Source organism: Rhinichthys klamathensis, unplaced genomic scaffold (genome assembly GCF_029890125.1).
Source record: "Rhinichthys klamathensis goyatoka isolate OS25496 unplaced genomic scaffold, OSU_Roscu_1.1 h1tg000123l_1, whole genome shotgun sequence".
In the NCBI taxonomy this organism is placed as follows: domain Eukaryota; kingdom Metazoa; phylum Chordata; class Actinopteri; order Cypriniformes; family Leuciscidae; genus Rhinichthys; species Rhinichthys klamathensis.
This window is the reverse complement of record NW_026606660.1, coordinates 8,098,007-8,113,051: the sequence shown is the minus strand read 5'-3', so window position 1 is coordinate 8,113,051 and position 15,045 is coordinate 8,098,007. Positions and strand designations below refer to the sequence as shown.

At 37.6% G+C, this 15,045-nt stretch overlaps 1 protein-coding gene across 3 annotated transcripts in view; it reads right to left on the bottom strand.

Moving 5' to 3' along the window:
- Nucleotides 1-15,045, bottom strand: part of akap6 (A kinase (PRKA) anchor protein 6) — a 181,836-nt gene that overhangs the window by 97,532 nt on the left and 69,259 nt on the right. For all 3 annotated transcript variants that reach the window (XM_056256083.1, XM_056256081.1, XM_056256082.1), the window contains exons 6-7: nucleotides 12,791-12,887; nucleotides 8,786-8,958 (exon numbers count right to left, since the gene is read on the bottom strand). In XM_056256083.1, the coding sequence (XP_056112058.1) occupies nucleotides 8,786-8,958; nucleotides 12,791-12,887 (270 nt within the window). The remainder of the gene's footprint in view (nucleotides 1-8,785; nucleotides 8,959-12,790; nucleotides 12,888-15,045) is intronic.

The following is a 15,045-nucleotide window of genomic DNA, read 5'->3' as shown; positions in this document are numbered from 1 at the left end:
CAAGCTCATTCTAGACACAGCGAGACTTTCAGCCCCATATAGATCTAACTGTGAGCATTTAGCTAAATGTCCATGCAAAAACTTTAAAATTGTTAAAAATAACGATTACATTTTTTTTGCAGTGTTGCCATAAAAGAACTTGGTGTAAAAACACATTCTAATAATCTGAAGAACCTTTTTTCGCAATAAAAAAACCTTTTGTGTTGGAAAGGTTTAATGGAGGTTTAAATTTCTTCATAGAACCATAGATAAAGCCAATAAAGACCCTTTATTTTTATGATAGTAAAGGCTCTTTGGGGAATCAAAAATGGTTCTTCTATGGCATCACTGTGAAACTCTATTTTTAACATTGTATTAAAGGAAAAAAATCAAATATGCATTTCAAGAGCCACATCAAAATATCACAGCACGTTTATCAGATCAGTCTTAATCTGATTTCGATTGACAGTTGACTAAACATCTACAGTCGTGCCATCAAGACTGCGCAGGAAATGACAGCGTGTACAGTACCATCCCTCTGCATTGTGCTTTCTTCAGGAAAAGCTCTCTGATTCCAATAATTACAGCCTAAAGTGATCCTTGTTGCTTTATTTCGCAAGCAAGTTGGGTAATCTTTGATCCGATTGCCAAGTGCAGAATGCAGAATACAAATGAAAAAAAAAAACATTCAATCTGGTTTATATTCCAGACTTTCTCAGGCACGATATATAGCCAAAGGACAAGGGATAGAGGGAGAAAAAAAAAACGAATTAAGTCACACAAGAGGAGTTTTTCAGCATAGGCCGGGGGTTTACGACTTTATACATGTCTACGGCTGATTGGAAAATTCTTATGTCTCCATGCATCCTTCATAAAAAATAAAAATTACAATATTCCAGTGCATCTCCTGGTGAACTCTGAAATTAGGACGCCTGGAAAAAGACACAGGAAAGAATGGATGCGGAAGGCAAAGGCAGTTATGAAGTGCACATTTCACATAGCCACTTATTCGAATCATGCTAACAATATTCATTGCAAAACACGTTGCTCGTACATCTCATTTGGAAGAAAAAATTTATATGAATTAAACCTTGTCTGCATATTAATTCATATCATTTGTGTGATTAAATATTTGAAACTGTCTGCAAAAACTAGGCACTATTTATTTTTTCATAAAACATTCATTTCAATTGTCAAACTGCCGCTAGCAAAAGAAAGCGAGAGAAAAAAAAACACTTAAAGAGGTATGTCAATTTTAAGTCACTTTATGAATTACAGCTCGAGTGCTTTTGCATGCTAATATAAGCAGAGAGACCTGGAATAAATGACTACCTATTTGGGTACTTGATTATCTTTCATTTCTCATAGAACCTTGTAAACATTTTTTTTTTTTTTTCAGGAGGGGTTGGATGAATATTAAGTCTTTCAAAATTAACAGAAGTTCTGTTAAACACGCTCTCATGAGTCTGGGATGGATTTGCAAACATGTTTCACAGTTTCATTTTTTATATCATATTGTTGCTGTTTGCTAAAGGAACCTTCACTAGTGTTATTGCGCATCCTTAAGGATTAGCGACTATGAAAGTCTCTTATGCTCACTAAAGCTTCTTTTTATTTAATGAAAAATACAGCAAAACAGTAACACTGTGAAATATATTATTACTATTCAAAATAAGTGTTTTCTATTAGAATATATTTTAAAATGTAATTTATTCCTGTGATGCAAAGCTGAATTTTCAGCATCATTACTCCAGTCTTCAGTGTCACATGATCCTTCAGAAATCATTCTAATATGCTGATTTGCTGCTCAAGAAACATTTCTGATTATTATCAAAGTTAAAAACACTTGTGCTGCTTAATATTTTGTGGAATAAAAAAAAAATTCTGATTTAATTATTGGATGAATAGAAAGTTCAAAAGAACAGCATTTACTTGAAATAGAAAGCTTATGTAAGATCTCATTGTTGTCTTTTGATTTGTTTAATGCATCTTTGCATTTATATATATAAAAATGTACTATACTATAAATGTATAACTTTATATATATAAAAGATGAACTATGTTTTCTATGTAAAATATGCAGTTGCTTGGGTGTATGTATGTATGCATTACATATATAACAGGATGAACCATAAATACTTCAAGAACGAAACTGAAAAGCTTAACAAGACTTCTTGACCCAAACTTCCCTTACACCCTAAAAGTCTACATTTGCAGCATGTCAAACTTATAACTCTATCACAGTGCGGCTAAACATACATCAAACCTTAAGAAGTCCAATTTGAATTCCCAATTTCTTAACTAACGTCAAATTTGGAGTGAACTCTACTTTTAAAGTCTGCACTTATAACACAGAGGTGGCCGGGCCTGCTCTCCTCCAAAACTTCGGCTGCCACCTCCTGTAATTTCATTTTCCCCAGAAATAACCCCGGGTCACTTTTTAAGCATGGGGACTTTGATATACCTAAGACTGCTCCATATGCATGGCTGGGTGGCGTAGTGTAGCATGGCTGCTTTTAACATATGCCAGCGAACAGAAACCAGGTCCTCCCTCTCTCCCCCTCCTCCTCCTCCTCCTCAGCGTGCCGTGCTCAGCGCAGAGCAAGGGGTGAAATAACCGCCCCGGGGCAGACAAGCTGTCTCTAAGGAGTCTCCGATAAGAGTCCTGCCTGCCTTATACATACATACATATGACAGTGGAGGAATATGCCACAGACAGCTGGCAGGGACTACACTCTGCCCGGCCGCTGCGAGAGGGACGGACGCAGATACTGCAAACTCTTCAGGCCATGGAGGAGGTCCCCAACAAGTCGATAAACCGGTAAAGAGGATGCGTGTGGAAATTCTGACCCAAAAAAATATGAGTAAATGTTAGAGCACCGTGGCTCGGTTGTTAACCCCAGGGCGATTTTTACAAGGTTAGTTACAGGATTAGACTGGCTAGTGAGAAATAACATGGTCTAATCAGGGGACGGGACTTTCAGGGCGTTTTCACACTTGCTTCGTTTAAGGTGTCTGAGAGAGCTTCGCAAAGTCCAAATGAACTCCAACCCCTTTATTAAAGTAAACCGAACTTGGATCAACTCAAGAGTCTGCCGATTCAATTTGCATTAAATGTGTATTATTAAAATACTATACCACTAGTTCAAAAGATCTTTTCAGTTTTAAGCATAATTAGGGCTTAAAGACCCCATTTTGTGAAAATCAAGTTTGTTTATATGTCTGTGTGGTGTATTTAACATGCTTTAAGGCAAACCATAATGCAAATTCATCAGTCAACACCATTGCTGAGTTTTTTTTTTTTTTTTTTTAAACTGCAGTGTACCAACTTGTCACAAACTTGCAACCAATCCCGTCAACGTGCGTGCCGAGCTTTTTCTACCATTATTTCTGGATCCTGATGTTTAGCAACATTAGCAACACATTATTAGCTGTTTCATAACGTAGTCAAGCCAAAGGCTAATCATATCAATTACCATTATGTCGACTTACATTCAAATTCTGAACGGATTATAAAGTGCAAAGTACGCAAAGACAGCTCCCTTTAAAATCACTAAAAAAAGCTGTTACTCATCTCAGTTCGTGATCTCAAAAAAGTTATAATCAATGAAGCGGTCTACACTGCACAATGAATCTCTTATTTACGTTGTGTCTACACTTGGTTAATGAGAGGATTTGTGAGCGTGCAGAACTATATATTACTGGAATATATTGCTGTATAAATTTTCTCTAATATATCAATTTAGAAAAAAAAAATCTTAAAAGTAAAATAAAAGCTTGGTGAACCCCTCTGTAATGCTATTGAATGACGATTCTATGTTGGCCTTCTCTAAGCTGCAAAAAATGGATTGGGTTGACGGTCTGACGTCTCCAAAAAAGCCTGCAATACTGGCTCCAAGCACACACCCTGGATATTTACAAGTGGTTGAGACTACTCCAAGACATTATACTGTTGGAAATATCCATGGCTCAGGCACATAACAATGACCAGGACTCAGAGTGAATACCCTACCTTATCTGTTTGTTTGCTTTTTTGTATTCCTGTAATTTGTTTCATAATTCCTATTACTTCGTTTTTTCAGTGATATTATCTATCTAGTATGTATCCCGTTGTAAAGAGACCATTGGATTAAGCATGGTGCGAGAGGGGTGGTGGGTTGGGTTTTTATGTTCACAAACTGGCTTGTTTATTGTTTATAGTAAAATTAAAGTAAAAAGTAAAATAAAAGCTAAAATAAGTAATATATCTATATCAATATATAATATATATAACTAAAAAATAAAATGTCTTTACTGTCACTTTTGATCAATTTAATGCATCCTTGCAGAATAAAAGCATTAATTTCTTTAAAAAAAAAAATCTTGTCACACTTTTTTTTAAAGTAGTGTAAGCAAAAATTCCATTAGTCAAATCAAACAAACTAACGTAGAATTACTAAGAACATAAACTAACATAAATAATCAATATATAAAATGATAAATATATAAAAATTAAATATATCAAATTAAATAAAAAACAACTGGCCACAAGTAAAATCCAAGACTGAAAAAAGAGATCCACATTTACAGAAGAGAGTGTGAATGGAAATAAAATAAAATAAAATAAAATAAAATAACAGAAAGTGGGTTGACAGCTGGTCACAAGTAAAATAGGTTTAAAAAGAGAGATCAGAGTCCACTTTTATGTCCTAGTACAGTGTGAATGCAAAGTTACTGGCCAAATGTTCTTTTTTTACTTTTTGGTCTACTTAAATGGGTCACAGCTTAAATGCTCTGCATTAAAAGCACACATCCTTAAGTGCTGCATTAAAATGGAAAACAGTACATCCTTTCACACTGCTGTTAAACAACATCACTGCATTTATTTACATTCACAATCCCACTGGTCTTTGACATTCTGTCTAATCTAAAAAAACTGGATGGCAGGCGTCTATACGGGTAAAGCAGGGTTTAGTGCTCACATATTTGATTTCAAAATAAGAACGAGTCAATGTAATAGGCAGCGAATGGATGCAATCCCTTTCTATAGGTGGATAAATCTCACTAAGAAAAGAACGAAGATGTGTCACAGCCTGACATCGGATCAGAGAATTCCCACAGCGAATATGATGGCGAAAATAACTCTTCACTGCTCACACCTGGTCAACACGTATTAAATAATACCCATGAATCCCTACACATATGTAGGACATATGAAGTCCACTAGCCATCTATCCTTTCCTCGTGACTTGTGACATTTAGCCGATTTAATCAAAGTCACGTGTACCTCCCTGCAGTATATGTTAGTGCAGATATGAAAGAATGTCTCCGTCTAGCAGAGAGACTGGTGGATTTGAGCGTGACAATTTTCTCTTCTAAGAAACATGCAATTGAGAGTGGATTGTTGCTGCTTCATGCTGTTAATGATTGCCTCTCTCCCCACTTTTGTCTATGCGATGTTCCCCCTACAGTTTAATTAGAGGCGAATAACTAAATTAGACAGGATTCCCTCAGGATTGCCATTTGACCAGCATCCAGCCATGTTAAAACTTTATGGTCTTGAGAAAATAATTCAGACGACACAATGCGACGGCAAGACGTGGGTGCGAACATATGTTTGCAGCTATAATAACAAACCGTTATGGCTGTCGAGAGAGATGTGGCCTGCTTTGTACACACCTTAATGGCATTCTAGGGACAGACTTAGTGTCTGGGTAAGGCGGTATATATTACTCCTCTGACGGCACGCATTGCTCATTTGTGAGCCGTTTTTTAACCAAAGCAAATTAATGACCGCAAACGACACCTGTTGTAGTGAAGCATTAGGAATTAATAGCAAAGAGGGGGGCTTGTCATTGAAAAGAGCGCCTTGACAGCAGTTTCCAAATATTGTTTAGTCAGTGAAACAGGGATCTGAAAGTGATATGAATTCCCTGATCCTCCATTAAGATGAATCTATGGGCCATGTGGTGACCTGAGACAGGCTCTTTAAAGCATTTGTTTGAGTATTTGACCTGCGTGAAAGCACGCATACCCTTCAGTAAAGTTAAACATAAACTTTGTCTGATGCAATTATAATGTTAGTATAAGAAAAGTAAATGAAGATCTATAAATCAAAACGTTAGTTTACATTAAAGTTCAGGTTTAAAGGAATAATTTTGTTTATTTTTAATAATGTTTATAAAGCAATATATATCCTGACCAAAGCATTTCTGTATAGAGTAAAACAGTAATATTGTGAATTATTATTACAATTAAAATGTAATTTATTCCTGTGATGCAAAGCTGATTTATCAGCATCATTACTCCAGTCTTCAGTGTCACATGATCCTTCAGAAATCATTCTAATATGCTGATTTGCTGCTCAAGAAACATTTATTATTATTATTATCGAGATTGAAAACAATGTTGTCCTACTTAATATTGTGGACACCACACTGTAAAAAGTGATCAGTTGACTTAACTTAAAAAAATTGAGGAAACCCATTGCCTTAAATTTATTAAGTAAATAAACTTGAAGCTTAATCGAATTTTTTTCAATTAAGCATTACATTTATTTAGGCCTACTTAATAATTGTAAGGCAACGGGTTTACAAAAAAAAATTAAGTAAGTGAACTGTTTTATGGTGCATGATATATTTTTTTTAAGGATTTTTCTGATAAATAGAAAGTTTAAAAGAACAGCATTTATTTGAAATATAAATACAAATATTTTAAAACAAAATGTCTTTACTATCACTTTTGATCAATTTAATGCAACCTTGCTGAATAAAAGCATAATAAAAAAAAAAAATCGTATTGACCCCAAACATTTAAACAGTAGTATACGCAAAAATTCCATTAGTTAGAACATCAAATAAACTAACGTAACTGAACGGTAGCCATGTTGAAATCAACACCAGTGATCAGACGTAAGACACATACTGTATGGTTTGATCTAGGCTCAAGATCCCACATAGACCCATATTCACAACACCTGCCCTCGACCTACAGGATCCGCCCTGATTCAGACAGAGAGAGATTTGTGGCTCCTTGTGTGACCTTCCCACAATCCTGTGGCCTGTCTCTAATTAGGCAATGCATCCGATCATCATTAACAGCTCTCAGATAATGAATCACTCACCCCTCTCTCTCTTAATTCGCTGTAACCAAGCGGCTAATGGCTGTCAACGCTGACTGATCACACTGATTGTGGTGATTTCTAATTGCAACAAAACAATTTAAAAGCACCCCGATTATTTATGTTGGTGCCCACAAACTAGAAACAAGTAGGGTCTGTTCACATTAAGTTTGTTCAGAATCCCACCTACTGTTTTTGAAAGAAAGTAGTATGCAGACTATAAGTATTCTGTATGCATTTAATGAAATGCTAAATCACACAGAGAACAGCCAAAGCACACTGCATGGAATACTGCATCCCACAATGCAATGGGCTCAACTTGACCTTCTATAAAAAAAAAAAGCCCAAACGTGCTGCGTAACATGAGAATGAACCTCATTGGTTCTTGCTGAAGCTCAAACGTGCTGCGTAACACGAGAATGAACCTCATTGGTTCTTGCTGAAGCCCAAGCGTGCTGTGTAACACGAGAATGAACCTCATTGGTTCTTGCTGAAGCTCAAACGTGCAGCGTAAAACGAGAATGAAGCTCATTGGTTCTTGTACGTCAAGCAAACATGCTTGAGCTTCCGTTTACCATACCTAATGTGTGCGTTGATGAATGTTTTTATGTGAATAAAAGCCTAAATTCAATCTGTTCATCATATAAAGCGATCAAATCTCTTCAGACGATTTGGAATAAACAGCCTAATTTCTAGGCCTGGTCAGATTTTAGATTTTTACAGCAAATACTATACTAGTATTCCATTTTAAGCACTGCCATGGATTATTCTGCATATTTAATCCACTTTTGTGTAAAATTTTTGTAAACATTTCGCAAATAATCAAAGTGAAAATAGATATGTTCTAATTCTGGTTCATATTGCACCTTTGGTAAATGCAGAAGTGTTTTATTCATACTAATGTATTGTATCCTGCTGAAATAGAAAAAGTAGTATCTTAATAATATGCTATTCCAAACATAACCACGGACCATCTGAGCAGTTAAAGGAGAAGGGGAAAAGACAGAAGAAAGAGCAACAGAGAGAGAAATATTAGGCCCTGGCGTTCCTGTTTTCTGCAGATGAAGCAGAAGAGATTACGGAGCAGAGGAGAAAGGGAGATTGCGCCCTGGCGATGCCGACGCTCCCGGGGGAAATCCAACTGAGATCACGCTGTTCCTAAAGCTGCTGTTCACACACACGCCACACAGAAACACAAACACGCCTCTCGGTTCCCGCCAGGCCTCGCTCTCAGGGCCCGGCACACAAACACGCCACCTAATTGGAGTGCAATTACCCAATCACAATTGACAATTAAACAATGAGAAATTGGTCTCCCAAATAACTATGTCTGCAATTACACATTAAGTGTGAAGTATAAATTGAGTCTAGCGCATTGCCTCTAAAGCATAATTGTGTGTGTTTGTGGGAGCTATGAAACGTCTCATGCTCATTTACGGACAGAAAATTCTCATTCGCATCACGCCAATGGCGTGTCCCCTCCCTGAAAGGAATGTCTCCCTGCAGAGCCTTTCCTCGAGCCGTTTCTTATGGAAATACGCGGCGCTGCTCCGGCAGCGGAGCTTGGCCCTGTTTGTTTATTTTGCTGATCGAGCAGAGCATGGCCACGGGCTACCAGAAAGGAACTGAGAGCCGCAGACAGATGGAACGACTCAGGCTCGGGATATGGGGCTATTACGGGCTTGACGGTGTCACGTTCGGCTGTACCTTGGGGCTGCCGTGATGACTGTGAGTTTCCCGCTCTTCCTCGTCCCTCTTGCTGGACAGGATGTGGGTTTTGATGGCATCCAGTGTGCGCAGCATCCAGTTGTGCTGACGGCGGATCTGTCTCTGGAGCTCCTGCCACTGGTGGGATATCATATGGAGCATGTCCCGCAGCCCTGTGAGCACACATAAAGAGATACTGTCACACAGAACGCCATTTTGTGGTTAAAAATGCGAGACGCGGGTCAGTGGAAAGAAAAAACGCATGGTCTTGAGAGGCCTTTTTAAAAGTTGAATTTAAGTAATATTTAAGTAATATACAGTACAACCATGAAAATCAGTAAACCATGTGCAAATGAACACAGATCTTAATTATTTACTGTACACATTGTGTATATTCAAAATGGCGTGCTTCTAATCCTTTTTGAATGAATAGTACTAGTATGTATACTATGCAAAGTATGCATTTTTTTGTATCCCAATGCGCACTGTGTGAAAAAGCATACCACAATTCAATGAGTTTGACCTTCTATTTGCTTCTATTTTTTTGTGTGTGATAAATAAACTGGAGCTGATATCATGGATGCAGTCATCAAAAAAACTGCAAACACTTTTTATCATACACCAACTGTATCATCTGGCAAAAGACTAGCTTATTCTGATGAACTAAAAATTCAAAACTACAAAAACTATTTATATACATAAATTAAACCATCTAAACATTTTTTTTACCACTGCACTTCATGTTGTGCCTTAACTAATAAGAATATCGGATTAAGAATATTGTATATGGATAAAAATCATTGTAACCCATGGCCTCTTATCACTTGCCGACCTACTATCTATAAACATACATTCTAAATATATGTGCACTAACGTTCAAAAGTTTCAACGTTCAAAGATACAGCAAAACAGTAACATTGTGAAATATATTATTACCGTTTAAAATAACTGTTTTCTATTTGTATATATTTTAAACTGTAATTTATTCCTGTGATGCAAAGCTGAATTTTCAGCATCATTACTCCAGTCTTCAGTGTCACATGATCCTTCAGAAATCATTCTAATATGATGATTTGCAGCTCAAGAAACATTTCTGATTAATATCAATGTTGAAAACAGTTGTGCTGCTTAATATTTTTAAGTGATACATGATTCTTTGATGAATAGAAAGTTCAAAAGAACAGCATTTATTTGATAAATATCTTAGTGGGTAAAGATATTTCCACACATATTTTTTTTTTAACTTTATTTGGGAGATGATAACTGGATGCTACTCAATTAAATACTTGCAACTTATTGAGATCATCTGACAAAAATGCCAATCTTAATGCACACTGTTTCATATGCCATTTTAAATAGTAATATGCAGTAAACAATATGTACTGCACATTATGCAGTTTGCTAGTATACCATTCTGAATACAGCCTGTTCCAGGCATATATGCACACCGCTAATGTCAGCCAATGGGCAGAACACCCACTTAAACCCTACAGTGCGATGTTCCTGCCGTCCAGCCGGCCCGTCCCACACACACACATCCCCCTACAGTTGTTTTTAATGAGCCTTTAATGTGCTGTGATTTAACCATTTATCACGACTCGCCCCTTAATGATCCAACAGACGCACTTCGCTTTCTTTTTCCCCTCTTAAACTCAAACACATCACTAATAATAATGCTCATGGCATTATCATAATCACCACCATCATCTAAATCATTAAAACCAACCTCTGGTAAAAAATAAAATATTGAACAAGTTAAATGATAATATCTTCCTCTCTGCTAATCAACAGATGGGGGGGCGTTTGATACAAGGCCTAAAAAACAAGGCGTTTGATTTTCACGCCACTTGATGGTGGTGACCCGAGCCAGACCGCGAGTGTGTTTTTGCATCTGATGAGGACTCGAGCGTTCAGTTAATCCCTCAGTATTATGGGATGCTTTTATATTCAAAACCTATCATGTGTCCGCTGCGTCTTCACCGGCCACAATCAGCATCTCCGTCTGCAAACCCTATTTGTTCAAAGTAATTAAAAAGCATAAATTAAGATAAATACGGTCGAGGCGGAAGTCGGGCTTCTGGAGTGTGACCCCGCATTGTGCCTGGATCAGGCCTCTCGTCGCAGCCGACGGCGTTCTGTGATGGAAGCTGCGACTCGTACCTGTGGAGTGATGCCCGTCTGCTGAGTTGCTAAGATACGAGACAATAATGGTCAAGGTGGGAAGTTGATAGGAGATTTGCTCCTAATCACAGAGCTGAAATTAAAGGGGAAAACAAGATTTTCTTGCTATTTTGAAATGAGTACGTACTATGAGTGTCTACTATGTAGACACAAAATGAGAAGTAAAAAAGTTTTCTAATTAAATTCAAACATTTTCATTAAGAATTATATCAGCATAACAATTTAAGTGGAAAGTTGAACTTGAAAATGTGCATTAATTTCATAAAAGTCTTCGGGTTGTCATCTTTTGCTTTAATGACAGCAGCACTGAAGGTGAAATCCATTTGAGAATGATCGAAAGAGCATCTTGAGCTTTAATGGGAGAAAATCTAACCTTACATTCAAAAAGTCACATGATCAATGACACTCATTTACAAGCATTTGATTAGTGACATAGAAATATATATATATATTTTGAGTTTTATTTGGTTTCTCAAGATCCTAAAAATCCAACAAGATTTTCAATGTGATCTCAAAATGTTGTGTCACACTGTATTTTGCCTTCAAATAACCCGAAATATGGAAGTAGCAATGTATGACATATAACAAAACATTCATTAATTTACATTTACACTACCATTTAAAAGTTTGGGGTCAGTAAGTTAAAAAAAATATATATATATTAATAATAATAATATTTTTAACAAGCAAGAGATTAATGTATATTGAAGTAGACATTTAATGTGTATACGTAAGACAGTTATAATATTACATTTATTCGGTTTCTATTTCAAATAAATGCTGTTCTTTTAAACTTTCTATTCATCAAGATTCCTAAACAAAATTAGCATGATTTCCACAAAAACAATAAGCAGCACAATGTTTTTCAAAGTGCTGTCACATCAATTAATCGTGATTAATCGCATTAACAAAAGTTTTTTGTTTATATATAAATATATATCAACTAAAACTTTTATGTTAGATGCGATTAAGTGCGATTAATCAATGTTTCTTGAGCACCAAATCAGCATATTAGAATGATTTCTGAAGGATCATGTAACACTGAAGACATTTTACATTGTAATACTTGTATTTTTGATCAAATAAATGCAGCCTTGGTGAGCAGAAGAGACTTCTTTCAAAAACATTTGAAAAATCTTACCGACTCTAAACTTTTGAACGATAATGTAAGAACTGTAGAATATGGTCCTTTTAAAATCAAAATGTTTACCATTTACTTCACTAAATACTCATTTCTGGTCCTAAGGAAAAATGTATAGACTGGCTCCTTTAAGAAGATCCCTACGGATGGCTGGGTTATAGTAAAGGTGCGAGAGTGCATGTTTGTGTTGGCAGGGAGCTGTTGTCATGCTGTGGCACCGCAGGACAGGACTGTCAGGGCATTATAAGGAACCGCTCCTGCCTCTGAGAACCATCTGCATATTTAATGGTAGCCGGCTTTACCCAGTGGAGACGAGACATACCAGCAGGGAGGTCAGCTGAGTGGATTTGTGCATTTGCCGAGCACTCGGTGAGGCTCTTCACGTGAATAATCACAGATATTGTAGAGGAACGAGTGTCTGCAATGGCCTCTGACTCCTCAACTTGCTGTTCTTAATTCCCGCTCTCTTCATATACGGCTTTGGAAGTGCTCGGCTGGCCGCAGCACCTGCCTCTCCGCTTTATCCCAGAACTCAATTCAGCGGGCCGTGCGCCATTTGTAATGTATGTGAAAAGGCTTGCGCTTGGTGGTTCAGAAGCGGTTACTTGAGGATTTATAAATTCTGAAGGTCACTATGTTAATACAAACATTAATAATAAATGTGTGGCTCGGCAGAACCGTACCTGATTTGTGGGAGGTGATGAGTTCCAGGAGCTGCCGTCCCTCCTCCAGGAGACTGTCTTTCAGAGCGCTGTGACTGTCCACGTTGAGTTTGAAACTCTTCACACACATGAACACAAAAACGACATGTCAGCGCAGGGGGAAATAATCTTTTTCTCCTCCTTCACAGTTTCTGTCCTCATCAGATTTTCCTCTCATCTTCCATTACAACATCTTCACACACATATGCAAGGAAGACTTTATTGTTCAAAGGTTGCTCTTTCATAGCTCGAGAGAGTTAATGGGTAAATCTCATAAAAAAAGAAACACCCAGGTCTCAATTCACTCTAAAATTAAAAGAAAAAATTGATATTTTGCCTAAAGGATATGAAGGCGGTTTCAGAAATATGAACTTTTTTCCATTGTTTTCATGAAAATTATAGACATTTTCCCCGTTAAGACTCCTATTAAAAGAGCAACCCATGCACAATAAAATATTCAATAAAATATGAATTAAAAATAAATCAGGAATAAAACATAGAAGGGACAAAACTAGACAGCTCCGACATTAAAGACGTTAAATAAGGAGCTAATTTGATTTTAGATGTTAGATTTTTCTGCAAATCATTACAATATTTTGTTTTCACTGTAATAAAGTATACATGTAATACATGAAAATGTATTTTAAAAAACAATAACTAACAAGCAAAAGATAAAAGTCTTCATTAACATTCATTTTTCCCCCTACAGGATGCAACGTAATGCATGTGAAATCAGTTTTAATAAATATTTTATTGTACACAGGTTGCTCTTTCATAGCTCAGGAGTCTAAATACATTTCTCATTTTTGATTCATTTAAGATTCTCCTAAAAATACATATGGAAACAAATCAAAAGTCAATCGTTCACATATAGTAATAGTATATATAGAGCTATTGAATTAACGTGGATAGCGGCTCAGAGTATTTGACCAGGAAAGAATTTGAAGAAAAATTATTGATTTCATATCGAAGAGATCTTATTACAAACTGAGAACAATCAGGAAACTTCTAGCAAAAGCCCAATTAATCTCAATGCAACCTAAACAACTGAGATATTAAGGAGATCTCATTTAGGATGTTTCTTTCCCACAGAACTCAACGAGACGCAAGAAATCTCCTCGTCCGGTTTCATCCCTATGAAACAAACACTCATAAGTCACATTAAGTGCTTCAGCAAGAAAGTATATAATCTCCTGCTGCGCTGTCGACGCACAACCTTTAAACACCCTTCACACAATCCTTGATCTCAAACGAGCATTATTCATATATCTTCAGAGGAATGAAGCCCAAGTATTTGTCCGAGTTTATCCCACCATCCGTGCGCCGCTGAATTATTAACAAACGACAGCCGTCCCTCTAATTCATCATCCGCGGCATAAACTAATATTCAAATGATGTTATAAAACTGAAGCCGTTTCTCCCACAGTGGTGCCCTCTAGAAAATGACCTCGGGCCTGAGCAACAGCGTTCCTGTCTCTCTATTTCGGTCTTAGACCCACAATACAATATGGCGCTCAGTATCCATCAGTCAGGTTTTCTCCAACTGTCAGTCATGTGTACATCTCTCAACAGACTCCCCATTTACTCTTATGTCTCTATTTAAACGATAGCTGTTTAAACCCCCACCAAACACTCCTCGCCCCCTGCTCTCGCCCTCCAGTGGGTGCGGCAGCGGTTGGGAGAGAGAAAAAAACGTTCATGTTGATTGGTTTTGATAATACCCAGCACTCTCGAACGGAGGGCTCTCCAATTGCTAAGTGTAATCAAAGAGTAGAGAGCATTATCCTGTGTCCGCGAGGAAGAAGGGGGTGGTGAGGGATGTGCTTTTGAAGATCTGCGAAGGGGCGACGGGTGGGAACGAGGGGGGCGGTGGGCCGTGCTCCCACAGGGGGCCCGCGGTTGAGGCGCCTAGAGCCATCCTCACCTTCGATTCTCATCTCCTCAGATCTCCCTCTGCCCTGTTTCACGCCATTACCGAGCGTTCTGATCTGACCAGCGCCACGGAGGGCAACGGGAGCCGCCAAGGCCCGTTTTCATCTTCAGCTGTCTGACGCCCGGCCTGTCTGCGCGACAGCAAACCTGACAGAAAGATGCAACAACTTGAATACACGGGATCTGTTCCGTAAAGTGTATCCATTCTGTCCTGCTGTCACAAACGTCCGTTCAAACATGCAGTCTAGCAAACTCTTACTAATTGTGCAGTATGGATGTAAGGACAATTTTCGATATGAAAATTA